The sequence below is a fragment of the Antechinus flavipes genome, chromosome 4, assembly GCF_016432865.1.
Source record: "Antechinus flavipes isolate AdamAnt ecotype Samford, QLD, Australia chromosome 4, AdamAnt_v2, whole genome shotgun sequence".
In the NCBI taxonomy this organism is placed as follows: Eukaryota; Metazoa; Chordata; class Mammalia; order Dasyuromorphia; family Dasyuridae; genus Antechinus; species Antechinus flavipes.
In genome coordinates this window covers 199322114-199348510 of record NC_067401.1, presented here as the reverse complement: position 1 = coordinate 199348510, position 26397 = coordinate 199322114, and the positions used below count along the sequence as shown (strand labels likewise).

The 26397-nt window shown below is 32.5% G+C and overlaps 1 protein-coding gene across 1 annotated transcript in view; it reads right to left on the bottom strand.

Annotated features, from left to right (window-relative positions):
* The window catches only part of DNAH8 (dynein axonemal heavy chain 8), a 402529-nt gene that overhangs the window by 124866 nt on the left and 251266 nt on the right, over positions 1-26397 (bottom strand). The window contains exons 53-63 of the mRNA XM_051996876.1: positions 25605-25747; positions 23992-24126; positions 21908-22030; positions 20762-20975; positions 20060-20169; positions 17722-17885; positions 7826-8018; positions 7148-7270; positions 3820-3950; positions 2061-2214; positions 993-1157 (exon numbers count right to left, since the gene is read on the bottom strand). Of these exons, the coding sequence (XP_051852836.1) occupies positions 993-1157; positions 2061-2214; positions 3820-3950; positions 7148-7270; positions 7826-8018; positions 17722-17885; positions 20060-20169; positions 20762-20975; positions 21908-22030; positions 23992-24126; positions 25605-25747 (1655 nt within the window). The remainder of the gene's footprint in view (positions 1-992; positions 1158-2060; positions 2215-3819; positions 3951-7147; positions 7271-7825; positions 8019-17721; positions 17886-20059; positions 20170-20761; positions 20976-21907; positions 22031-23991; positions 24127-25604; positions 25748-26397) is intronic.

Here is a 26397-nt window from a genome sequence, read left to right as displayed (position 1 = left end):
GGCTAAGAACAATGCCTCCTATAAATTCTTCTAATTCTTTGGATTTAGTTGTTTGTAGGCACATCAATAAATGTTCTAGATAAATCATCTATAGCATATCTTGCTATGTTAAGACTTTTTCATTATCAATTTTTTTTGTGGGATGAGATATGAACTCATGAGTGCTTCTATGTGGGAGAACAGAAGGTAATGACCACAGTTACTTAGCATTTGATAATACCAAAGGTCTTAGTTACTGAAACAAGAACTGTTGGGAAAACTGTAAAACAATATGCAGAAACTAGCACAGATAAGCATCTCACATTATATACTAAAATAACCTTAAAATAAGCAAATAAGTTAGACATAAAGGGTGATTTCATCATCAGAGCTATGGATAAGGGAAGAAATCAAGAGCAAACAAAAGGATCAGTGAAGTAAAATGGATAATTTTGATTAGATTAAGTTAAAAAGGCTTTGGACAAACAAAACCAATATAGACAAAATCAAAAAGCAGGAAACTTAGAGGGGGAATTTTACAGCAAATTCTTCTGATAAAGGATTCATTTCTCAAATATATATATAGAATAAAACAATTTATAAAAAGAAGGCTTATTCCTAAATTCACAGTAATATATCTATACTTCATAGTCTTAAAGACTGGGGATGCCGAACCATTAAGTGAATTGCCCATGTACACATACTTAAAAAGCATCTGAGTTTTCTGATTCTAAGGCTGATCAGCTATCTAATAAACCACTGTTGTCTCTTATTACTGAATTGTAAAATATAGAAAACAAAAAAAAATTGGTAAGATAAAAACCAAAGAATTTAGTGAAGAATTTGCTTCCTTTACCCCAAGTTTAAAAATATGAGCTTATCAAATTGTCTTGCTGGAGACAGCATTATTTTTATATTTACAAATGTGCATGGATAACTATGTATATATTATATGAATATATATTCATATATGTATATATGGAAACATATAGATACACAAAAGCAAAACTCACTGGAGAAAAGCAGAGAACAACATGCAAATTCTTCTTTGATCTTGCTATGAAGTATTCATAAAGATTATCAAAGGTAGGAGGGTGACGAGGCATTTCCCTTTTCATCACTGATATTAATCCTTGAGTAATCTCATCCAATTCATCCCGAGCAAATAAATTAGAGATCTTTGAGGAAATGACAAGTGACAAACATTAATTTTTTTTCCAAATCCAATATGCTGCCAAAGTCTTTCCCCTCTATATAGGATTTACTGCAGGAATCCTTCTTACCATTTGTCTCCACAACTGAGTACCTGGCCTTTGGGTCATCTTCAACCTACATTTCATGACATTCTGCTAAGCCCTCAAAGACTATTTCTCACCAGTTAATTAAAATGGCTATGACTAAGATACTCTTCCACCCTCCTCTTTTGAGCATCATTTAAAAACCTTAGAATGAAACATATCCCAAGAAGTAAAAGTAAATATATACTGTTTCTAATTAAGGCAGGCATTCGTTCTATTCCCCAACATCAACCTTTTAAACCTTTTGACAAGGCTCTTCTGTACAATAGTTTTGCTGTGGAAAACACCCAAGAAAATAAATTTTCTAACACTGCATCAAAGCTAAAAGCATCTGTTTAAAATTTAACTCTAAAAAACTTGCATTTAGTAAATATGGATCTCCTATACTTGCATTTTTTATTCTTAAATATAGTATTTTTTAGAACATGGGATGACAGATGTTGATGATATTTTACCTCTAAGTCCACAAAAAGTCAAATGAATAAAGGAATCATGTTAGGAATAGTTTCAGGGGCCATCTGAGAAATAAATCCAAGAAAAATATAAGAAGCTGAGTAAGTTAATAGAACATGTAGAACATTGCATTTGGGCAGCAACAAGTTCACAAAAATGTGATCTTCCATATTTTTTGTAGCAAAAATTACAAATTTGTTAGATTTACCCTAGTACATCAGAATTAAGAATTAGGACTAAGGAACCATATCTCTAAAAACCCTTTTTTTCCCCTTTCAAATATTCTTTTAAATAAAAAAGATATATCTGTTTACTACATCAAGATTCTACCTCCCCTGAAGATAGCAAGTTATTAAGATATTCCAGAAATGCCTCATCTTTTATTTCATTGTCAGTAAAGATAAAGGTGATTCCTTTTCCTTCACCTCCAGCAACATGGTACAATGACTTCAAGTCATCTGTCAGATTGGTCACATTATAGGACCTAAAAGAAAGCAATAAATTTAAAATGAATTCCAAAGAAAATCATATTATACATTTGTAATACAAATCTATTGAGGGTTATGATTCATACCAATCTTTCTCAATCAATTGCAATAGACTACTACATGCACCAAATGATAGTGGCAGTTAGAAAACAAAGAAAATATAGCTGGGATTTCAATTTTTTAAAAAACTATTTTTAGAAATAGATACCCAAAAGAATAGACATCTAAGAACTGGGATATGAGAAATACAACTATACTGTTTTCCTAAATGGTGGCAATCTGCCAGAATTGGGATCTGAATATTGAATATTGTATAGAAAGAAATTTTTAGTTCTGACAGGGTTTAAGGAAAGAAATTCTTATCTTTACTCAAACAAAAAAAAACAATTATATAATTAAGAAGGAGAAATAGTCATCTGGGGGGAAATCTTTATAGCAAATTTCTGAGATAAGATCTTTCCAAAAGCCATAAAAATTGATACAAAGAGATAACTATAAAAACCACTGTCCAATGGATAGATGAGCAAAGGATATTAACTGGCAATTCTCAAAAGAAGAAGGGCAAACTAACAATCAAATGAAAAAATACTCCACATCACCAGGAATAAAAAAAATAAAATAAATGTAAGGTTTTACTTTATGCCTAATAGATTAAGCACGAGGACAAAAAACTGAAGTGACAGTTGTTAGCATCCCCTGGTAGGAGAAGCATGCTAATAATTTGCTGTTGATGGAGTAATCTATCATCTAGTAAGAATTTGGAATTAGGTCCCAAAGAGATACTAAACTATATATAACTCTGAGTTATGGATACCACTGCTTATATACCAAAGACTTATATGCCAATTTTTTTTAAAAGAAAAAACCCAATGGATACAAATATTCTTTAAAAATCTTACCAAAGAACAACACAACATATACAAGGGAGCTAATTGGCACAGTAGATAGAATGCTGAATCTCAGGTCAAATCCTGCCTCAAGATACTAGCTGCATGACCTTGGGCAAATTGTACTTTTTGCCTCAGCTTCCTTATTTATAAAATGGAGATAATAATAGCACCTACCTCTTAGGGGGTTGTTGTGAGGATTAAATGAGGTAACATTTATAAAATGACTGGCTAGAAAATGCTACTATTATTGTGATTATTATAATAATGAATCATTAAAAATAGATAAAAGAAAGCAAAAGGAAGTTCAGAAGGGGACATAGACTAATGGACAATGCTGGAATTATGATGTCAAATTTGAATTATCTTTTTAAAAAACAACAAGCTATAAATAAAGGAGGGCAGGAAAATTATACACAGCAAAAATTCACCTCCTTTTAAAAATATTTCCATGAAAGGATCATATTTTGTTGATATCAATTGTATAATATCAAAATGGCATACAAAAATTGTATGATAACAACAAATTGTATAACAAAAAAAGAAAATAAAAAAAATCTAAACATACTAATTTATGTTTTAAAATAATGTTTCCCCCATTCTGGTAGGAAAAATTATACTGAGCAAGAAATGAATTGACATAATGATGTTTCTTAAAATTGCAAAATCAAATTCCAAAGAAATTATCTATCACATCATTATGCTATCTCTTACCTAGTCAAAGTTATCTGGAATATTTTATATCCAGCTATAAAGGAGGCCAGCCTTGAAAGACTCTGTTTTCCTGAACCACCAACACCTACAAGCAGGGCATTTCCACATGATGTCCGAATTACGCGTGAAATCTATGTTGAAAGAACATTAATTTGAAAATTCATTAAAAAGGTTTAAAACATTTCTTCATACAAATGGTCAATGGCTTATGTGTATAGTATTGTGATTTATTTGAGAATATTAAAATGTCACCAAATAGTCCATTTCAAATTTGTTAAAAATTCAAAAACTGTTTATTCAACACCTTTTCTACCTTATCCTCTTCAAAAAACAAACAAACAACAATAACAACAACAAAAACCCTCTAATTTTCAGTTTGGCTGAGATAACCAAAAACATTAAGTATAGTTTCATGGCCCAGGATTTTAGGACAGTTAATCAACTAATTTATGAATGGATCTAAGAGGTAATGAAAATACAAATTAAAAACTAACACAATGCAAATTTAATAGAAGACTGGGGACGCAAACTCAAGTTTTCTGAATCAAAATCCAGTGCTTTTTTGAGATAATACTAAGTCTAATTATATAAAATTATTCCAGTCTGATACCTTAACACAAAAATCAGGCTTTTACAGCAATTTCTAGGTTTCACTTTTAGGTTGACTTTGTAGGATCATCAATATTAAATAGCTGCCACTTACAATCAAGTTTAGTCAAATCAACTTGCAGGCCCCAGCATAAAAAGCAGCAATGCAATCTAGTGCTTAAGGATCCTAAATGTCAGTGTGCATGTCATTCGTTTATATTCTTGCTTCTTCCTCTACCTAATTCTTTTGAAATTTTTTTCAGACAAACTGACCATAACTTAGATCCCCTAGTCCTGCACTTTTTTTTTTTTCTTTCTGTGAGAGGCAACATTCTTTTTCTTTCTTTTTTTTTTTAAATTTTTATTTAATAATTACTTTATATTGACACTCGTTTCTGTTCCGATTTTTTTCCCCTCCCTCCCTCCACCCCCTCCCCTAGATGGCAAGCAGTCCTTTATATGTTGGATATGTTGCAGTATATCCTAGATACAATATATGTTTGCAGAACCGAACAGTTCTCTTGTTGCATAGGGAGAATTGGATTCAGAAGGTATAAATAACCCGGGAAGAAAAACAAAAATGCAGATAGTTCACATTCATTTCCCAGTGTTCTTTCTTTGGGTGTAGCTGCTTTTGTCCATCGTTTATCAATTGAAACTCAGGTCTCTTTGTCAAAGAAATCCACTTCCATCAAAATATGTCCTCATACAATATCGTTGTCGAAGTGTATAATGATCTCCTGGTTCTGCTCATTTCACTTTTAAATTACTAATTGCCCATGAACAAAAGGGAACCCAGATACTGCTCTCTGGTTCCCTCAAAAGAAGTTGGAAGAGCTATAGTTCTAAAAGGACTCGACTCTTTGGTAGCATTTGGATCAAACGTCAATACAAACGACTAATTTCCAGAGTCAGATCATATTCCTGTGAAGGAGACCCTAGACCCACATCCAATGGTGGACTACTGAGACGTGATGATACAACAGTGAAGACGATGGAAAAGACTGCTGAGTCAGAAGAACCTATGTTCAAGTATCTCTAAATCTTAATAGCCAAATGCCCATGGACACATTCTTTCTGAGCTTGTTTACTTAACTGTAAAATTAGAATTTCCCAGTAGCAGTAAAGCCTGACCTAATAGGTTTATTGAGAGGATTAAATAAGATCAGATCATCACTCCTCCACACAAAATGATCTGTTTTAGCTTTTTCTTGAAAAACAGCCTGCTATGCAATCCTGTGTACTAGGGAGATTGGAGAACATCAAAGTGAATTTGTAACATTTTCTGTGCGTCACTAAAGATAATGATAAACACTGAATCCCCAAGGAAGACCATATGGGTTAGGGATCATAACTGATTTTCCATCAAGAGCCTTCACTCAGACTGGCTCTAATTAGATTTCAGATTGGGCAGTTGGTTCATCACAAAGTGAAAGGAAAGCTAACAGTTTATTTCATGAAACCCCCAGTCTCAAAATCTATTTATCCCTATATTCTTTCTGTGGTAAGTACAATTTAGTCTTACTTATGTCTATCAAATTCTTGCTCCATGCAGAGTGATCACTAACAGTTAGCAACTGATTATAGTGAAGTGAATTTAGAATTATATGGGAATTGTTAAAAATCTAATCTTATTATTTCAAAAAATAAGAAAACTGTGGTCCATAGAAATTAAGAGATTTACTTAAAGTCATCTTAGTAGGAAATTGCAGAACTAAAATTCAGCACCATGAATCCTTCAACAATTTTTTTATGGGAACTAAAGACTAAAAAAACCAGGTTATCCACAATATAAGCCCTGTCATCTTGGAGGGAGCTGGAGAGAATCCTAGAAGAAATAAAAGCCTGGTCAATAAGAAGTTTCTTTGTATTAAAAAAAAAAGTATGATGTCGTTACTGATTGAATATAAAAAGCAGAAGTGGAAAATGATATAGTGTTGTAACTCAATTTTCAATTTATATCATTCTTTTCTCCATGTATCTGAACTGTCCCTATTCCTATTTCTTTTCCACTTTTGAATTCCCAGTCAACACAATCCTGGCTTTGATCTTATGCTTTTTCTTGTTCTATTACTAATTGAATGAGTCACCTCTTTCTGGTTTCATCCTCTATAAAATGAAAGGATTAGATGAAAGGATTAGATCAGATAATCACCAAGGTTCCTTTCAACTCTGAAATTCTTTGAGAGTATGTGATCAGCTAATATATTCCTTTCTATTTTCCTCAAGTCTCTTCAAAAGTGGTTCAAATGAGCATTCTTTTTGATTCTCTTTGTTTTTCTTTTTCATTCTATCTTTAATCCAATTACCAGTCTCCAATTGTTTGATTTATCATCTGTTATACATATAATTTAATATACAGAAAAAGAACTTGATATAATACCCCAATATAATGGAGGCATGCAGTTATTTCTTCATAGGAAGAACATTCTACAACCTCAGTAACAGGTTAATAACCTTCTTAAAAACTGAAGTAGAGAAGGATCCAAATATAAAAACTTAATTCAATTATGACTTTTTTCTGATTATTGCTATATAGATGGAAGCAGAAAACAATTTAGCCAAAACATTTCATTCAAATTGTAATAGGTACAGTTTATATTTGTATTCTCCAATACCAACCTCTCCCCTGCATCCTGTTCTACCATTACAAGTTATCTAATACCCAGAATAGTATGCTGTTTATGAAAATTCAATTTTTTATTATCATGAACATATCAGTAAATAATATTGATATAACCTTCATAAGATGAGTCATTGCATCTTTGAAAAACACCAGATCAAGACTTGTTCCTCTAATAATTTCATTGAACTGTTTCTGATAAAAAACTAATTTTTCAGCCAGAAATTCATAACTTGGTATCTGAAGAGGAGAATGTGGAAGGGAAAAATGGGGAAGAGAAAAGAAGTGTTATTAGATTCAAAAATTTATGTTTAGCATGTACAAATCTAAATGCACCTAACTACAATTGTAAGGGAAAATCTCTTTTAGACTTCTGCAGAGTTATTTTCTTTGTTTTTTTTAACTGTTATTTTTAAAGCATGAAATAACAATTTGGTATGATCAGAGTTCTCTGATCTTTCCTGGAAGTCCATAACTATGAACATGTCCAGTTACTTTAAAGCATACAGGTACCAAAAAAAAAAAAAAAAAAAAAAAAAAAAAAAAAAAAAAACCAAAAAACTTGAAAACAATTACATGTCTGATCACTTAGGGTTAGTGTTATTTATTCAAGGTGAATAGTAAAATTGATATCTATTTTGATATCTATATTCCTCTCCAAGAATGGGGGAATCAAGTCACTAAAATATTATATTTCTTTAACTGAAAGACTTGTATTAACCTGGAAAGTACAGAAATGCCTATGGGTATGTAAATGACTTAAAAAAAAAACCTTTCAGAAATACTGATAAGTACCAATTCATAGATTTTGGGTACTTCAAATACTGCATCTTCAGGTTCATCACCAGTTGGTTCAGGCATATCACGAAGAAAATCTACAAAGTATGGTTCTGGAAGAAGTAATGATACTATGTCCGGGTTAACATGTTCTTCAATAACTCGACTAATTTGTGAGTTAAACCACAATTCATCTTCACTGCAAATGAATCTAAAACAGACAATGAAATAATATGATGCACTTATCCAAAAGTTATAAAATCTAAGAAAGAAATCACAGTAGTTTATTCAAATAACTAAAATAAAAACTCAATATCTGACTCTCCTCCTAGTCCTGTACCTTCCCTTTAGAAGTTTGAACTAATATCCTTTACCATAAGTAGAAGGAAGAAAGATCATCCATCTACATATTACTTTGCAAAACTGGATTAAATGGATATTTATTTGATGTGAAAGGTTTCTATGACCAAGAGCAAAGCCAGTTTGGGAAAAAATTTTAATAGAGTCTTATTTCACTTTTTTGCATTATTTTCATAGAGATATTACATTGACATAATGACATGGAATGCCATCACAAGTGAGGAAGCTATTGTATAAAATTATGAAATGAGAAATTTTAAAGAGCAAACTAATGAGCTTTAAATACAAGATTCAAGAAAAGCATAAAAAGGTAAAGAGGAAAGGAAAAAAATGTTAACCAATAAGGTTAAATCTGTTTAGATTTCTACATGGGAAGATGATACTTGCAACTCTTAAGAACTATATCTATCAGAATAGTTAAAAGGGGTATTCATAGACAGAAGGCATGGATCTAAGTTGGCTTATAATTCCCACCATCCTATTTCTTCCCCATCATTTATAATTTTGTCTCTCCTTTCACCCTGTCCCTCTCACCAGTCTTTTGCTTCTGATCATTAGGTAAGAAAGGAAACTACAATATTGATAAAAGACAATGAAGTAATATAAAATATGATAGATTACGAATCAAGTGGTAAAGTAGTCAAATTCTTAGAGGAGAAATTAAGTGAATTACAGGAAGAAATCAATAGCAAAATTATACTTAGCAGAGGGCCTCAACCTCCTCCTCTCAAAAGTTAGCTAGATAGTTAGCTAGATAGCTAGATAGTTAGATTTAACTATAAAACAAACAAGAAAATAGTTAAGGAGGTAAACAGAATTTTAAGTTAAGAGAGACCTCTGGAGAAAACTGAAAGAAGACAGGGATGAATATATCTTTTTTCCAGCAGTACATGGCACCTAGACAAAAACTGACCATGGCATAAAAACCTCATAATCATATGCAGAAGGGCAAAAATATTAAATACATCCTTTCCAGATCACGATGCAATAAATTTACATGTAATAAATAATGATGGGAAAATAAGACCAAAAAACTATGTGGAAATAAAACAACCCAATCCTAAAGAATTAGTGGGTTAAAAATGAAAACAATAATTTTATCAAAGAGAATGACAATAATGAGACAACATACTGAAACTTACAAGATGCAGTCAAAACAGTGCTTAAGGGGAATTTTCTATCTCTAACTGCTTACATGAAGAAAATAAAGAGATCAATAAATTGGACATGCAACTAAAAATTCTATAAAAAGAACAAATTAAAAATCTCCAATTAAATACCACATTAGAAATTCTGAAAATCAAAGGCAAGATTGATAAAACTGAAAGTAAGAATTAACTATTGAATTAAGAAAACTAAGAGCTGGTTTTATGAAAAAAAAAAACTCCACAATAAAATAGATAAACTTTTGGTTAATTTGATTAAAAAAAAGAAAAAAGACAAATTACTAGAATCAAAAATGAAAAGAATGTATTCCCCACTAATGAAAAGTAAGTTAAGACAAGAATTAGAAGCTCTTTTACCCAATTGTATCCCATAAGTCTGACAATCTAAGTGAAATGGATATTAACAAAAATGTATACTGTCCAGATTAACAGAATAAAATTCTTGTCCCCATTTTAGAAAAAGAAATTGAACAAGCCCTCAATGAACTACCTAAAAAACTAAAAACCTTAAGGTTCAGATAGATTTTCAGACGAATTCTACCATACATTTACCAATACTATGTAAATTATTCTTAAAAATAGTTGGAGTCCTATCAAATCATTTTTTAATTGAGTTTTTATTTTCAAAATACATGTAAAGATAGTTTTCAAAATTCCCCTTTGCAAAATCTTGTGTTCCAAATTTTTCTTACTCCCTTCTTCCTACTCCCCTCCCCTAGACAGCAAGTAATCCAATATAGATTAAACATGTGAGATTCTTCTCAACATATTTCCACATTTATCATACTGCACAAGAAAAATCAGCCCAAAAAAGTGAGAAAGGAAAAAAGCAAGCAAACAACAAAAAATGTGATAATACTATGTTGTGACTCACATTCAGCCTTTAGAGACCTCTTTGGATGCAGATGACTCTCTCCATCATTAATTCTATTGGAATTGGTCTGAATCATCTCATTGTTGAAAAGAGCCATTTCCATCAGAACTGATCATCTCATAACCTTCTTGTTTTGTGTAAAATGTTCACTTGGTTCTGCTCACTTCACTTAGCATCAGTTCATGTAAGTCTCTCCACACCTCTCTGAAATCATCCTGCTGATCATTTCTTATAGAACAATAATATTCCATAACATTCATATACCACAACTTATTCAGCCATTCCCCAGCTGATGGGCATCCTCTCATTTTCCAGTTTCTTGACACTACAAAAAGGGCTGCTACAAACATTTTTGCACATGTCCTTTTCCCTTTTTATTTATTTCTTTGGTATATAGACTCAGTGGAGACACTCCTGGATCAAAGAATGTGCACAATGTAATAGCCCTTTGGGCATAGATCCAAATTGCTCTCCAGAATAGTTCAGTTCACAACTCTAACAACAATGTATGTATCTCAGTTTTGCCACATCCCTTCTAACATTCGTCCTTGTCTTTCCATGTCATTTTAGACAATCTGAGAGGTGTGTAGTGATATCTCAGAGTTGTCTTAATTTGCATTCCTGTAACCAATAGTGATTTAGAGTATTTTTCATATTACTAAAAATGCTTTTAACTTTTTCTCCTGAAAAGTTTATGTCCATGTCTTTTGACCATTTATTAATTGCAGAATGGCTTGTATTCTTATAAATTTGAGTCAATTCTCTATATATTCTAGAAATGAGGGCTTTATTGCAAGCTCTTGGATGTAAAATTTTTCCCCCAGTTTCTGCTTCAAATCTTAGCTGCATTGATTTTGTTTGTAGAAAACAAATATAAATGTATAATCAAAGTAAACATATCAAGGAACACAGTGAATAAATGGGGTTTTCCTTAAAATGATAAATAGTATTTATCTAAAACCATCAGCAAAATATTATATGTACTACAGATAAGTCTAGAAGCCTTCTCTATAAGATCAGGAGTAAAGGAAAGATGTTGACACCCCCACTATTATTCAGTGTAATACTAGAAGTGTTCACTTTAGCAATAAGAGAAGAAAAAGAAATGTGAAGAATTAGAATAGACTGTGAGGAAACAAAACTCATTCTTTGCAGAGAATATGATGGTATATTTAAAAAATCCTAGAGAACCCAGAGTTTTGAAAAAATGAACAACTTTAGCAAAATTTCAGGATATAAAACAAACCCATATAAATCATCAGCTTTTCTATGCATTACTAACAAAATACAAAAGCAAGAGATAAAGAGAAATTCCATTTAAAATAACCCAAGATAATATGAAATATTTGGGAGTCTATCTGCAAAGACAAATCCAGGAAATATGAAGACAATTACAAAACATTTTCCACACAAATAAAAGTCAGATCTAAGTAATTGGAAAAATTTCAGTTGATCTCGGGTAGGCCAAGATAACAATATAAAAATGGCAATTCTACTTAAATTAATCTAGGTTATTTTAGATTTAGATTATTCATTGCTATACCAATCAAACTACCAAAAACATTTTACGGATCTAGAAAAAATAATTCCAAAATTTGTTTGGGAGAACAAAAAGGTCAAGATTAACAAGGAATTAATGAAAAATGAAAAGGAAGATAGTCTAGCCATACCAGATCTAAAACTATTTTATAAAGTGGCAATTTAGAAGGTTAACAGGAAAGATCTGGGGCACCAGGGTGGGAGCTCAGTGTATGTTACAGCACAGGCCATGCCAGTGCAGCCCAAGGCTTGGGCCTAACCCTAACACTAGCCAAGCCAGAATGGGACTAAGGAGCTCTGAATCAGTAACAGCACTGGAAGTTTCTAGACCTCTCAGCCCAAAGACACCAAAGCCAACTTGGAAGGTCAGCAGGAAAAGTTTGAGCCTTGGGAAGGAAATCCTCTCCAGCCGAGAAGGGCCTTGGGAAGGAAACCAGCAAACCAGGAATGGATATGGGTGGCAGTGGCAGCAGCAGGGTTTGGAGACCTCAGTTCACAGGATGTCTCTTTACTAGCACTGAGAGAGACTGTTGCTTTATTACAGTAGAATTTACAGTTACAGTGGAGCAGAAGTATTCCTCACAACTCCTGGGCAGAAAAGAGTGCTTATGTTCTGGTCCTTAGAAGGATCTCTCAAAATATCTACCAAAAAAACCCTGAAGCTTGGGACATTATGCTCTCCATCCTACAAATAGAGTTCTATTTTAACAAAGAATCAGAAGTTAAATAATAAGCTATGAAAATGAGCAAACAACAGAAAAACATTTTGACTATAGGAAGTTACTATGGTGACAAGGAAGATCAAAACATATATTCAGAAGATAACAAAGTCAAACCTCCTACAGCCTAAACCTCCACACACAAAACATAAGAATTGGTGTCTCAGGCCATGAAAGAGTCCAAAAGGGATTTTGAAAATCAAGTAAGAGAGAGAGAGAGGAAAAATTGGGAAGAGAAATGAGAGTGATGCAAAAGAAAACACAAAAAGCTAATGAGAAGAATGCCTTAAAAAGCAAAATTGGCCAAATGGCAAAATAATTCTTTAAAAATTAGAATTGAGCAAATGGAAGCTAATGGCTTTATGAGAAATCAAAATACAATAAAACAAAATCAAAAGAATGAAAAAAATAGAATACTGTCTAAAATATCTCATTGTAAAAACAACTGACTTAGAAAATAGATCCAGAAGAAATCAATTAAACATTATTGATCTGCCTCAAAACCACGATCAAAAAAAGGCTAGATATCATCTTTTCAAGAAATTATCAAGGAAAATGGTACTAATATTCTAGAACCATGGGAAAAAATAGAAATTAAAAGAATTCACCAATAACCTCCTGAAAGAGATCCCAAATTGAAAACTCCCAGGAATATTCTGGCCAAATTCCAGAACTTCCAGGTCACAGAGAAAATATTGCAAACATCCAGAAAGAAACAATTCAAATATATTGGTGCCAAGGTCAAAATAAAACAAAATTTAGCAGCTTCTAACTTAAAGGATTGGAAAACTTGTAATATGATATTCTAGAGATCAATGGAAGTAGGATTACAACTAAGAATCACGTACCAAACAAAATTTAGTATAATCCTTCAGGGGAAAAGGTAGAAATTCAATGAAATTGAGGATTTTCAAGCATTTATGATGAAAACAGTACTGAAATAGAAAATAGAAAATAGAAAAAAATTTTCCAATAATGATTCAGGAGAAGCTTAAGGAGGTAATCACAAAAGGGAAATCAAAAGGGACATAAGATTAATCTTTTTACATTTCTACACGAGAAGATGATCTTGTAATTCATAAGAACTCAGTAATCATTAGGCTCGAAGGAATATATATAGATAGAGGGTCAGGTGTGCGTTGAAATGTAGGGATGATGTCTGATGTCTAAAACAATAAAATTAAGGGATGAGAGAGGAAAGGACTTGTAGAAAGAGAAAGGGAGAGATAAAATCGTGTAAATTATCTCCCACAAAAGAGGCAAGTAGAGGAGAAGAAGCTGAAGGGAGGAGGAATGAGTGAACCTTACTCTAATCAGAATTGGTTTAAAGAAGAAATTAAATACACACTCAATATGGCTTTTGAAATCTATCTTAGCCTACAAGAAAGTAGAAAAGGAAGAGGATCCAGGAAGGGAGGAAAGGAAGACACATAGGGGAGGGGGTAGTTAAAAGCAAAATACTTTTGAGGAGAATAAAAGGAAAGAGAATAGAATATATAAGGGGATATAGTTATCAATAGTAATTGTGAAAAGAATTTTGAAATAAATTTATTTGATGAAGGCCTCATTTCCCAAATGTATAGGGAACTGAGTCAAATTCATTAAAAATTATAAAAGCCATTTCCCAATCAATAAATGATCAAAAGATATGAACTATGCCCAACAGGCTATAAAATCTCACATATCCTTTGACAGCACAATAGCACTATGAGGTATTATTTACCCAAAATAGATTTAACAAAAAAAGGAAAAGGATCCATATGTACAAAAATACTTATAGCAGCTCTTTTTTCAGAGAAAAGAATTAGAAAATGAGAGGATACTCATCAATTGGGGAATGGCTGAATAAACTGTAGTATGTCATTAAAATAGAATATTATTATGCTAGGGGATATGAGCATGATGTTCTCGAAAATTTCTATGTCCTCCAATAAGCTCAAGCAAAGTGAAATAAATATACTCTACACAAAGTAATAGCAATGTTGTAGATTGATTGGCTGTGAATGACTTTTGTTATTCTCACCAGTACAATGATCCCAGGCTACTCTGAAGGACTTACGATGAAAAATGTTATACATACCCAGAGAAAAAACTAATTGAATACATTTTAAAGCATTTTTTTAAACAAAATATTTTTCTTGAGGTTTTTTTTTTTTTGGTGGGCAGATTTATGTTTTCTTTCACAACATTACTTTTACAGAAATGTTTTCCATAACTTTGTATATGTGCCTTCTCAAAGGGGAAGGACAGAAAGGGAGAGAGAGAATCTGGAACTCAGAGTTTTAAAAACACATATAAAAATTGTTTTACATATAACTGGGGAAAATAAAAATATTAAATAAAATTTAAAAATACATTCTTTCATATAAATTGCATTAACTTTCTAGCTTTGTGTCATCTGAAAATTTTAATAGCATCCCATCTATGCCTTCATTCAGTTTCTAGTTACAATATTCTATAAACATTTTATAAAATGTTAAAACAGAACAGACTCAAGGACACTGTCTTGTGAGGCTCCCTCAGAGTTTTGTGGGACTCTCTCAGAGACTTTTCTTAAGATTTATATTTTATGCAAATTAAAAAAACTCTGAGGTACCATGTCACACCTCTTAAACTGGCTAAGATGACAAGACAACATAATGATAAATGTTGGAGGGAATGTGGAAAAACCAGAACACTAATGCATTGCTGGAGGAGTTGTGAAATGATCCAATTATTCTGGAGAATGATTTGTAGCTATGCTCAAAGGACTATAAAACTGAAAACACTTTGATCCACTAGTCTTACTACTGAGTCTGTATTCCAAAGAGGTAATTTTAAAAAAGGAAAAAGACCCATATGGACAAAAATGTTTGTAGAAGCTCTTTTTGTAGTGGCAAGGAAATGGAAACTGAATAGGATGCCCATCAGTAGGGGAATGGCTGAATAAGTTATGGTATATGAAGTTAACATAATGTTATATGTTCTAGAAGGATGAGCAGAATGATTCAGAAAAGCCTGAAAAGAAAACATAAAATGATGAGTGAAATGAGCAGAACCAGGAGAATATTATATACAGTAACAACTAGATTATGTGATTATCAATTGTGATGGACTTGGCTCTTCTCAATAATGTGGTGATTCAAGGCAATTCCAATATATTTGGGATGGAGGATGTCATCTGTATCTAGAGAAAGAACTATGGAGACTGAATATGGATCAAAGCATTGTATTTTCACCTTTTTGTTTGCTTTTTTTCTTCTGTTTTTTTCTCTTTTGGTTTGATTTTTCTTGCACAACATGAAAAATGTGGAAATATGTTTAAAACGATTGCACATATTTAATCGATATCAGATTGTTTCCTCTTTTGGGGAAGGAAAAAGTAAAGGAAGGAGGGAGGAGGAATGTTGAAAATTATCTTCACATGTAAATAAAAAAAAGAAAATATTGACAAAAAGATTTATATTTCCTAACTTTAAGATAAAAAATAATCTAGTAACTAAAAAAACTAAAAGAAGTATTTGAGGGCAATGATAATGCTGTTTTGCACCTTATTGTGCTTGTTTCTGCTGTGTGCTAATTAAGCCTTTAATCTGAAATAATGATAGAATACCTACAGTCCTAAATGTAGAAATAAGTATGTGTTGTTAAGGAGCAAGGTAAAACAAGATGGACAGATCTCAATAATTTGTCACAATTAAATAGCCATCACAGTTAGCTAAGAGAACTATTATTGCTATCTCCTCTCTACTCCTTGAAAAAAAAAAAAGTGAAGAACAATGGGGAGGGACAGTAGGGAGGACAAAAGGGGAATTACATTGATTGGCTCAAATTGGCATTTCTACCAATAATTAGACTATTTAGCAATAAATAAGCACTTACTATGTTTCAGGCATTGTAGTGAAGATTTAAAAAAAAAAAAAAAAAGGCAAGTAGTTTCTTTCCCCAAAGAGCTTAAATTCAAAGGAGGGAGAAAACAGGTACATAAATTGCTACATACAAGACAGAATGCAGATGGAAGGTAGCCTTAGAGAGCATTGGCAGCTGGTTGTGGGGAGAGGGAACAAAGGCCTCCTGCAGAAAGTGACCATTGAACTAGTCTTGAAAAAAGCTGAGCATTCCAAGAGGAAATGAGGAAGGAGAGCATTCCAGTCACACAGGATGGTCAGAGCAAAGGCATAGAGGAGGCAGAAAAAGCGTCATGTAGGATGATCATCAAGTAGACCAGTATGGTTGGATTACAGAGTTTCTAAGAATGGAAACAGAAAGAGGCCAAGTTGTAAAAAGCTTTAAATGACAAACAGAGGTAGAAGTAAAAGGGAGTCATTTAGAAAATATTAAGTAGGAAAGTGAGGTGACATGATCAAATTTTCACTTTAGGAAAATGACACTAGGAAAATCATAGCAACTATGTGGGCTAGAAAGGAGTGAGGATACTTGAGGCAATGAATCCAATTAGAATGCTATGCTGCCATATTCTAAGGCAAAGGTGATGTGATGATGGCCTGAAATAGGGTGGTGCCTGTGTAAATGTAAAGAAGGGAATGTACAATTTACTCAGAGTTGAATGGAGCAGGCTTAACCTGACTCATAAAAATCAATTGTTAAATGCTCAGTGTGGGCATTTACATGTCAGAAATTGACATACTACTAATTAGGGTTTGATTTATTGCTTTATGGAATATCTAAATTTCAGATACAACTTAAAAGAATGATGTGCACACATTCAACATTTATCAGCACACTCATAGACATCATGTTAGATGTTAGAAAGAATAAAAAAATATAAGCTGATTTCCACCCTCTAGGAGAAAATATAAGCACTAGAGTCCCTGCATTTCTAATCTCTGGGAAATCAGAAAGAATGAAGGAATTCTTGCAAGGATGACTATGGAGGAAACTTTAAATCCTCTTTTAAAGAGCCAGAGACTAATTCTCAATTATGTTCCAAAGTTGGAAAAAAAAAAGGGTAGAGTACAAAAGAAAAAAAAAACATTATTTCACATGGGAGATTTTTATCAAATCTTTTGAGGAAATCTATATATTGCACTATCCAATGATGAATAGCTAGAAAAAATAATAGAAATCCAAATCAAATCAGCTATTAGTAAAGTATTCTTTTTTTAATAGAACTATATAGATGGAGGATGATATCCTTGCTGTTATTTACCACTTACAAATAAAAATACTTCCTCATTTTAACTTTAGTACATTTACCAATAATGCTTTACTAGTAAACAAATATCCTATAAGCTTCACAAGAAATTATTAAAGTACCTATCTGCAATTACTCTGTTGCATTCATGTTTGAAAAGTGATAGGAGAATAGCGAGTGAGTCACACTCTTCTGCTTTTATAGTTAACATTCCTTGCCAAATTCTGGAGAGATCTCGAAGATTGAAGATATAATGAAATTTTGATGGAGTTGGAAGCATTTTTACCTATAGCAAAAAAAAATACTCAGTGTTCAAAACATTTATATGGTAAAAAATAAGAATGATCTCTGGCATATTGTTCTTTTTTTAACTTATTTTTTTATTATAGCTTTTTATTTACAAATATATACAAGGTAATTTTTCAGCATTGACAGTTGCAAATCCTTTTGTTCCAACTTTTCCCCTCCTTCTCTCCTCCCCTTCCCCCAGATGGCAGGTTGACCAATACATGTTAAATATGTTAAAGTATAAGTTAGATACAATATATGTATACATGTCCAAATAGTTATTTTGCTGTATAAAAAGAGTCAGACTTTGAAATAATGTACAATTAGCCTGTGACAGAAATAAAAAATGCAGGTGGACAAAAATAGAGGGATTGAGAATTCTATGTAGTGGTTCATAGTCATCTCCCAGAGTTCTTTCCCTGGTGTAGCTGGTTCAGTTCATTACTGGTATACTGTTCTAAAGATATGAGCTTAACTTCCATCTGCTTTAAGTTTCCTCATCTATACAATGGAGATCATAATAGCATTTACCTCTCAGAATTACTGTGAAAATAAAATGAACTACTTGTAAAGCACATTTCAAGCTTTAAATTGCTATGTAAATGCTAACTTGTATTGTTGTTAAAGTAGTCATGCTTTGTCCAGAATTTTTTAAAAAACTGATAAAAGGATTCCAAACTAAAACTTCTAAAATATATCCCAAAGTATTATTAAGACTAGGAGATATCTTAAAGATACATAGTTATACAGCTGTAGTTATATCTATACCATTTTTTTGTTTCCTCAAAAACAAATTCCAGAGTCATAGATCTTCCTATCCTGTATGTTGAAAGTGGATTAGGAGAGTATGATTCCATTTCGTGCTCTATTTAGTACTATTATATATATATTTTTCTTTTTCTATGTTGTACTGAATGACAAAAGGATTCCAAACTAAAACTTCTAAAATATATCCCAAAGTATTATTAAGACTAGGAGATATCTTAAAGATACATAGTTATACAGCTGTAGTTATATCTATACCATTTTTTTGTTTCCTCAAAAACAAATTCCAAAGTCATAGATCTTCCTATCCTGTATGTTGAAAGTGGATTAGGAGAGTATGATTCCATTTCGTGCTCTATTTAGTACTATTATATATATTTTTTTCTTTTTCTATGTTGTACTGAATATACTGAATTCATTCAGTACTATCCCTTCCTTTATGGAAAATTCATAGAATTTTGAGCAGTTTAAGGAATTTACTCTCTTTTCTTTATCCTATCAAGGCAAGAAATAGAAGAAGCTTAACAAATTTTATTTAACTGTTGACAAAGAAGAAACTGATTTCTCTGCTTGGGTATGAATCTCTATGTAGGCCTTTGCAACAGTTTAAGCATTTTTTTTCTTTTACTAAAAACATCACTCTTTTTTTACCCTCCTCATTCTTACCCAAACTCCACAAATCTTTTGGCTCAGGGGGAGAGACTAGAAATCTGTCATCTGGGGAACAGATATGTGTATATTTTAATACACACATATGAATCATCTACAAATAGGATGTGTTACATTCTTAAGTGATAAATTGTAGTATATCTATCTGCCTGTACTGGCAATACTGGCTTACTGGTACAGGGATTAGAAAAAATCCTAAAAATTCTTGCAACAAATGCATGGTGTCTCTCTATAAAGGCAGAGATATAAAAGGTATAGATTAAGATATATGATTATATAGCAATGAACTAGATTACCTGCACCTTTCTTGGAAAACACACGTATCTAGACTGACATGAGTAGAATGTTTGATTTGGAATTCATAAGAGCTGAAGAACTGAAATGGTACCTTTACTTCAGGGAATAATATATGAGCTAATAATTCTATTTGTTAAAAATCAGGTAACATAAAATGTTATTAAATTTAAGTTTTAATATTATAAATTGTTAAGATATGGGATTTTTGGGCTAGAGAAATAAAGTTATGAACACACAATATCCAAATGAGAGATGGCTTGCATGTGTAATCAATTTTATTTTACTTAATCACAAATAGTATTTTTAGTCCTATCAATCTGGCCCTAATAGCTGATCCCTGGTCAAGTAGTTATACACCCATGGAATTTATGTCTTCCTATAAGAATAAAATTAGGCTGATTTGTTAGATGAAATATTTTGATCTATCATATTCTTTTGTACCTTAGTCCATTGCCAGAGTATTCTACCAGCTGAAACTAATTTCATTATAATTTCATTTATTTCGCTCTTGAAACGTCTACAAGAATCAAAATAGCCACACCCAATTACTCCTGAAAATAGAAAAAAATTAGGAACATAAAACTTTAATTACACAGATTATTTTTATCATAAAAAATAAATCATTATACATATTTACATATTTTTTCTAGCAGTAATTGAGGTAATTAATCTTTAGAAACAAAATAACAATCAAATAATATTATAACTATGAGTTATGAGCAAGGAAAGCAGAGGCTGAAAGGTAAATCCAGTTTTTAGTATTTGTTTCTTTAAAAAATGCCCTTGCCTAGATTGTCCTTCATTTAGAAGCATCAGAGTTTTTTGATGAGTCTTCCTGTCTTAAGGTCCAGCACTTTATCCACTATACCACCTAGTTGCCCTAGTACCAACTATACCAATATAGTAAATTATGCTCTCTAAAAACTCATTAAATCCGCATGAATAATGGATATCACTGATAATCAAAGGGATAATACACAATTGGGGTCTCATGAGCTAGAGCACAAGAAACATATCCCCAACACCTCCAAATTCCAAAAGGAGAGGAAACAGCTGCTCTAAGCTTGCTAGTTCAAATGGGGTTAAGGAGAACAGATCCAGATTATATATTACATAAATAATTTGAAATAGAAGAAAATGTACCAAATATTTTGTCTATTGATGCATTTGAAGGCAATGTGCAATTAAACACAGTAAACTGCCTTTTCAAACGTTGTGGAATATCATTTCGACCTCCTCCTGGATGTATCATTGCTGCTATTATCTGCACATCAAGAATTGTAGTGAAGTCTCCAGGTTTATCCAAGCTATACATTCCTTCCATTTCCATCATCTGCCTTACAATCTCATTAGTTACCTGAAAATTTATAAAAACAAAATTTTATTATCACCTCAGGATGATGTTCAATTCAATTCCACAGCATTAAGTGCCTACTACCCCAAAGACACCATTCTAAAAACTAAGGATTCAAAAGCAAAAGGGAAACAAAACCTGCCTTCAAGGAATTGACAAGTGTATCAGAGTAACACAATGTACATGAGTAGAATATAGAGAAAACTGAGGAGGAAGAAAGTATTTAACCAAGGAGATTTGGGAAGGTATGAAAGATAAGACAATCTCTGAGTCTTAGAGGAAAACAAGCATGCTGGGAGACAGAGGAGAAAAGGGTACATTTTAAGCAGAAAGAAGTGCTTATGGAAATTTGTAAAACAGGTAGGTGAAGGGCCGTTTTTGGCAATAACTAAGTACAATTTGGTTGAAACATGCTTTGACAAGAGAATAGCATGGAATAAATATGGAAAAGTAAACAGGAGTCAGATTTGGCACAGCTTTAAATGACAGTATAAGGAGGTAAATCAGACCTTTAGCAAGATTATTTTTAATGGAGGATCATAGAGGGGGAGAAACTAGAAGTAGAGAGGCCAATTAGAAAGCTATTATGATAGTTCTAGTGATAGCTAACAGTAACCTAAGTTAATTCTAACATTCACTAATTGGCACAGAAAGTACACAATCAACAAAGAACACATGAGAAAAAAATAAGCCAAAACATTCAGTGCATATATCTTGGTTCAAATTGGGACTTCTGATACAGAAAGATACTAGGGGGAGCATATGAGCATTTTAAGGACAAGGGTGAAGGAGACAGCTCTTTAAAGATAATAACAGAACATATAATACTATAGGGATAATTTTAAGGTGCTATCCTAGTTTGAATATTTCTAATTTCGTTTGGCACAGAATTAAAAAAACAGTTTGTGTGTACATACATAATATTTTATTTATACCTGGTCTCCCCACTCATTAATTATTGGCATATTGATATCATCAATAAATACAGTCATTTTTCTTCCTCCTGGTGGTCCATATGTGCTTCCCATTCGTTTATCAACATAACTTTCAATTGTTCTCTAAAGAAAATTAAATAATTTGCTTTAGGTTTTGTTTTTGATTTATTTTTTAAAAGATTAGTATTACCAGATCTAAAATTATATTATAAAGCAGCAGTTACTAAAACCATCTGGTATTGGCTAAGAAATAGACTAGTTGATCAATGGAATAGGTTAGGTTCAAAGGACAAAACAACCAATAACTTTAATAATATAGTGTTTGACAAACCCAAAGACCCCAGTTTCTGGGATAAGAATGAACTATTTGACAAAAATTGCTGGGAAAATTGGAAATTAGTATGGCAGAAACTAGGTATGGACCCACACTTAACACCGTACACCAAGATAAGGTCAAAATGGGTTCATGACCTAGGCATAAAGAATGAGATTATAAATAAATTGGAAGAGCATAGGATAGTTTACCTCTCAGACCTGTGGAAGAGGGAGGAATTTATGACCAAAGAAGAACTAGAGATCACTATTGACCACAAAATAGAAAATTTTGATTATATCAAATTGAAAAGTTTTTGTACAAACAAAACAAATGCAGACAAGATTAGAAGGGAAACAATAAACTGGGAAAACATTTTTACAATCAAAGGTTCTGATAAAGGCCTCATTTCCAAAATATATAGAGAATTGACTCTAATTTATAAGAAATCAAACCATTCTCCAATTGATAAATGGTCAAAGGATATGAACAGACAATTCTCAGACGAAGAAATTGAAACTATTTATAACCATATGAAAATATGCTCCAAGTCATTATTAATCAGAGAAATGCAAATTAAGACAACTCTGAGATACCACTACACACCTGTCATTTTGGCTAGAGTGACAGGGAAAGATGATGCGGAATGTTGGAGGGGATGTGGGAAAACAGGGACACTGATACATTGTTGGTGGAATTGTGAATACATCCAGCCATTCTGGAGAGCAATGTGGAACTATGCTCAAAAAGTTATCAAACTGTGCATACCCTTTGATCCAGCAATGTCTCTACTGGGCTTATACCCCAAAGAGATACTAAAGAAGGGAAAGGGACTTGTTTGTGCCAAAATGTGTGTAGCAGCCCTGTTTGTAGTGGCTAGAAGCTGGAAAATGAACGGATGTCCATCAATTGGAGAATGGTTGAGTAAATTGTGGTATATGAATGTTATAGAATATTATTGTTCTGTAAGAAATGACCAGCAGGATGAATACAGAGAGGACTGGCGAGACTTACATGAACTGATGCTAAGTGAAATGAGCAGAACCAGGAGATCATTATATACCTCAACAATGATACTGTTTGAGGATGTATTCTGATGGAAGTGGATCTCTTCGATAAGGAGAGCTAATTCAGTTTCAATTGATCAAAGATGGGCAGAAGCAGCTACACCCAAAGAAAGAACACTGGGAGATGAATATAAACTGCTTGCATTTTTGTTTTTCTTCCCGGATTATTTATACCTTCTGAATTCAATTCTCCCTGTGCAACAAGAAAACTGTTCGGTTCTGCAAACATATATTGTATCCAGGATATACTGTAACCTGTTCAACATGTAAAGGACTCTTTGCCATCTGGGGGAGGGGGTGGAGGGAGAGAGGGGAAAAATCGGAACAGAAGTGAATGCAAGGGATAATGCTGTAAAAAATTACCTTGGCATGAGTTCTATCAATAAAAAGTTATTTAAAAATATTAGTATTATTGTTTATATATTGTTAAGCCTAGTGAAATTTATTACTATTCATATATAGTTATCCAAGAAAAATGCATTAACTATTAGAATATTAACCACTGACAGGCTAAACTGGAAAGAGTTTTTCTATATCCCAGAACTTAAAAACATGCTTATTATTTTTAGAGGATCATGAAGTATATCTATTGGAGCTAAAATGGAAAAAGATATAAAGTCTCTTATCTGATCTAATGTAGTTATGTTAAAATATTTTAATAACCATACAAATCTATAACAATCTACAAACAATATGGGTTTTACCTGAAACATTATTGGTTCTGTGGCAGATGAAAAGTTCAGGGACTTAGATAAATGTACTTCAGGGTCATACTTTTTCATATAACCTTTAATCATGACAGTTTTTGCTGTTCCCTGCTCTCCTATGAGCAAAACTGCCTGTAATCACAGAGTGAGAAATGAAGAGTATTTGAAAATTTTGCATTTATTAGAATCTTTTGGTGGCTTCACTGTTTCGCTTACCAACATATTACCCCTTTCAATCACATTCCAATCTCAGTATCTTTTACTTGACTTCTATAGTCTTTCATTTTTCTCTCTATTTTCACAAACACTGACCCACACAATATCCCATTTTTTCCCCTAACACCATAAATATTCGTGTGTGTATGTATGTGTATATGCATATTTAAATATGCATATTATGCACACACACATATGATTAGATGCCAATGAATTTAAATCTAATATCTTGGCATATGTTATGAAGGATTTGTGCCATTGGATACAAATTAGCCTAAGGATAGCAGTGCTTTACTTTCTGAATTTCCACGCACACCTCCACTGTGACTGAAGGTTCTCCAACACTCTCCAAACTTGACTCACACTATTACTAATTCCCTTCCTTTTCAGACTAACATTTTCTCCTTACCTATTTACAAATGGGAGTTCCTCTAGGATAGAAACCATTTGTGTCTTTCTTTGTATCCCTAGCACTTAGCACAGTGCTCAGAACATAGTACTTAATGCTTACTGACTGACTGAGCAGTAGCTTACTGAAACAGCCTATTTGTCACTCCCCTCTCTAATCCATCTTACTCACTAATATCCAAGTATTTTTCTTAAACATAGAGCCTATCATTGACTTTCCTATATAATCAGCTCTGGGTGTTTACCTATCTATTTACTATCTCTAAGATAAAATAGAAAATCTTCTGTTTAGTTTTTAAAGCTTTATACTACTTGGCCTCAAACTATGTTTCCAGACTCACCACAAACCAAACTCTTCTTTCCCACACATCTCTTTTTCCTACAGCCAGACATACTCCAGGATTTATTCTGTTGTTCCTTTCACTCAATAAGGAACCTTTCTTCCTTTAAAAAAGAAACTCAGATAACCCTTTCTATACTGTGTTAATTCGTAAGGCGCAAGTGATAGTGCCTTCTCTCCTAAATGATCTTGTTTTTAAATACATGGTATATGTGTTCACTTTATGTTTGTACTGCATGTATATTGATGTCTTTGTCTCCTCCATTATAACATCAGCTCCTTACAATTTATACAGTTCCTGGCATATAGTAACTGCTTAATAAATACCTTGACTGAACAACTTTTTAAAAGAGACTGTTTCATTCTCTCTACTTATAATTCCAGAACCTGATATCAACCTCTCATTTAGTATACATTTAACAATTGACTGGTGGGTTAACATAGTAAACATGTGTCTAAATATGAACATGTGACAATAAATGTGGGGGATCAATCTATATCTGTGTTTGAATGAGCTCATTTATATAGGTAGATGTTTTGTGAGTGCCCCTGTTTGTTCAAACTGTGCTTAGGTTTGTACCTGAGTTCTCTGTGAAGGAGTAGGTACTTATGTGGTTCATAACTAAGAAATTACATATAGACTTACTTTGTGTTGTTTTGCTATTGTGTCTATCAAAAAACTGCTTCTAACGTTATCAACATTTGGAACTAAAATTGATGAATATTCTGGAATACTGTCAGTTGGATAAATATATGGTTCAACCTTTCTGTTCCAATGTTCCCAGTCACCTATAAAAACGCAGATAATTTTGGGTATAAAGTTATGGCAAGTAAATTAAAAGTAAAGTATCAAATTAAAAACATTTGTCAAAACATATGCAAGTATATGAAAAATCAAATGTATTACATAATCCCTGTTCCCAATAGATTATAAACTCTCTTAAAAGCCCTTGATCATCTTTGTACCTCATTCAGCATCTAAAATAGCACTTTGCATTTATAGGAGACACTAAATAAGTGCTTAACTGAATAGTAGTTCCTTAGTAAGTGCTTGTTATTTGAATTATTTAGTAACATTTAAAAATAATTTAAAAAATAACTTTGTGAAGATATTTTCCTTTGAAATCTAAATGTAAAAGTATAAATAAAGAATTAAAAGTACTATTTATTCTTACAGTCTGAGAAAATGGAAATATTCATCACTATGAATATAAATCACTAATACAAATGAGAACGTGTAATGTTTTTTGAAAAAATAAATACCCATGAGGAAGATTCTGGGAAGATGATGGAATAGGCTGGTAAATTTCAACCTCTCTACATTTCCCCCACAAACAGAACAAATTTGTGCCTCAGTGTGAACAGAAACTGGTGAAAAAAATCAAAAAGAATTGGGGCAGAATAGAGGTCCTCTTGGTACAACCCAAGAAAATCTAAGA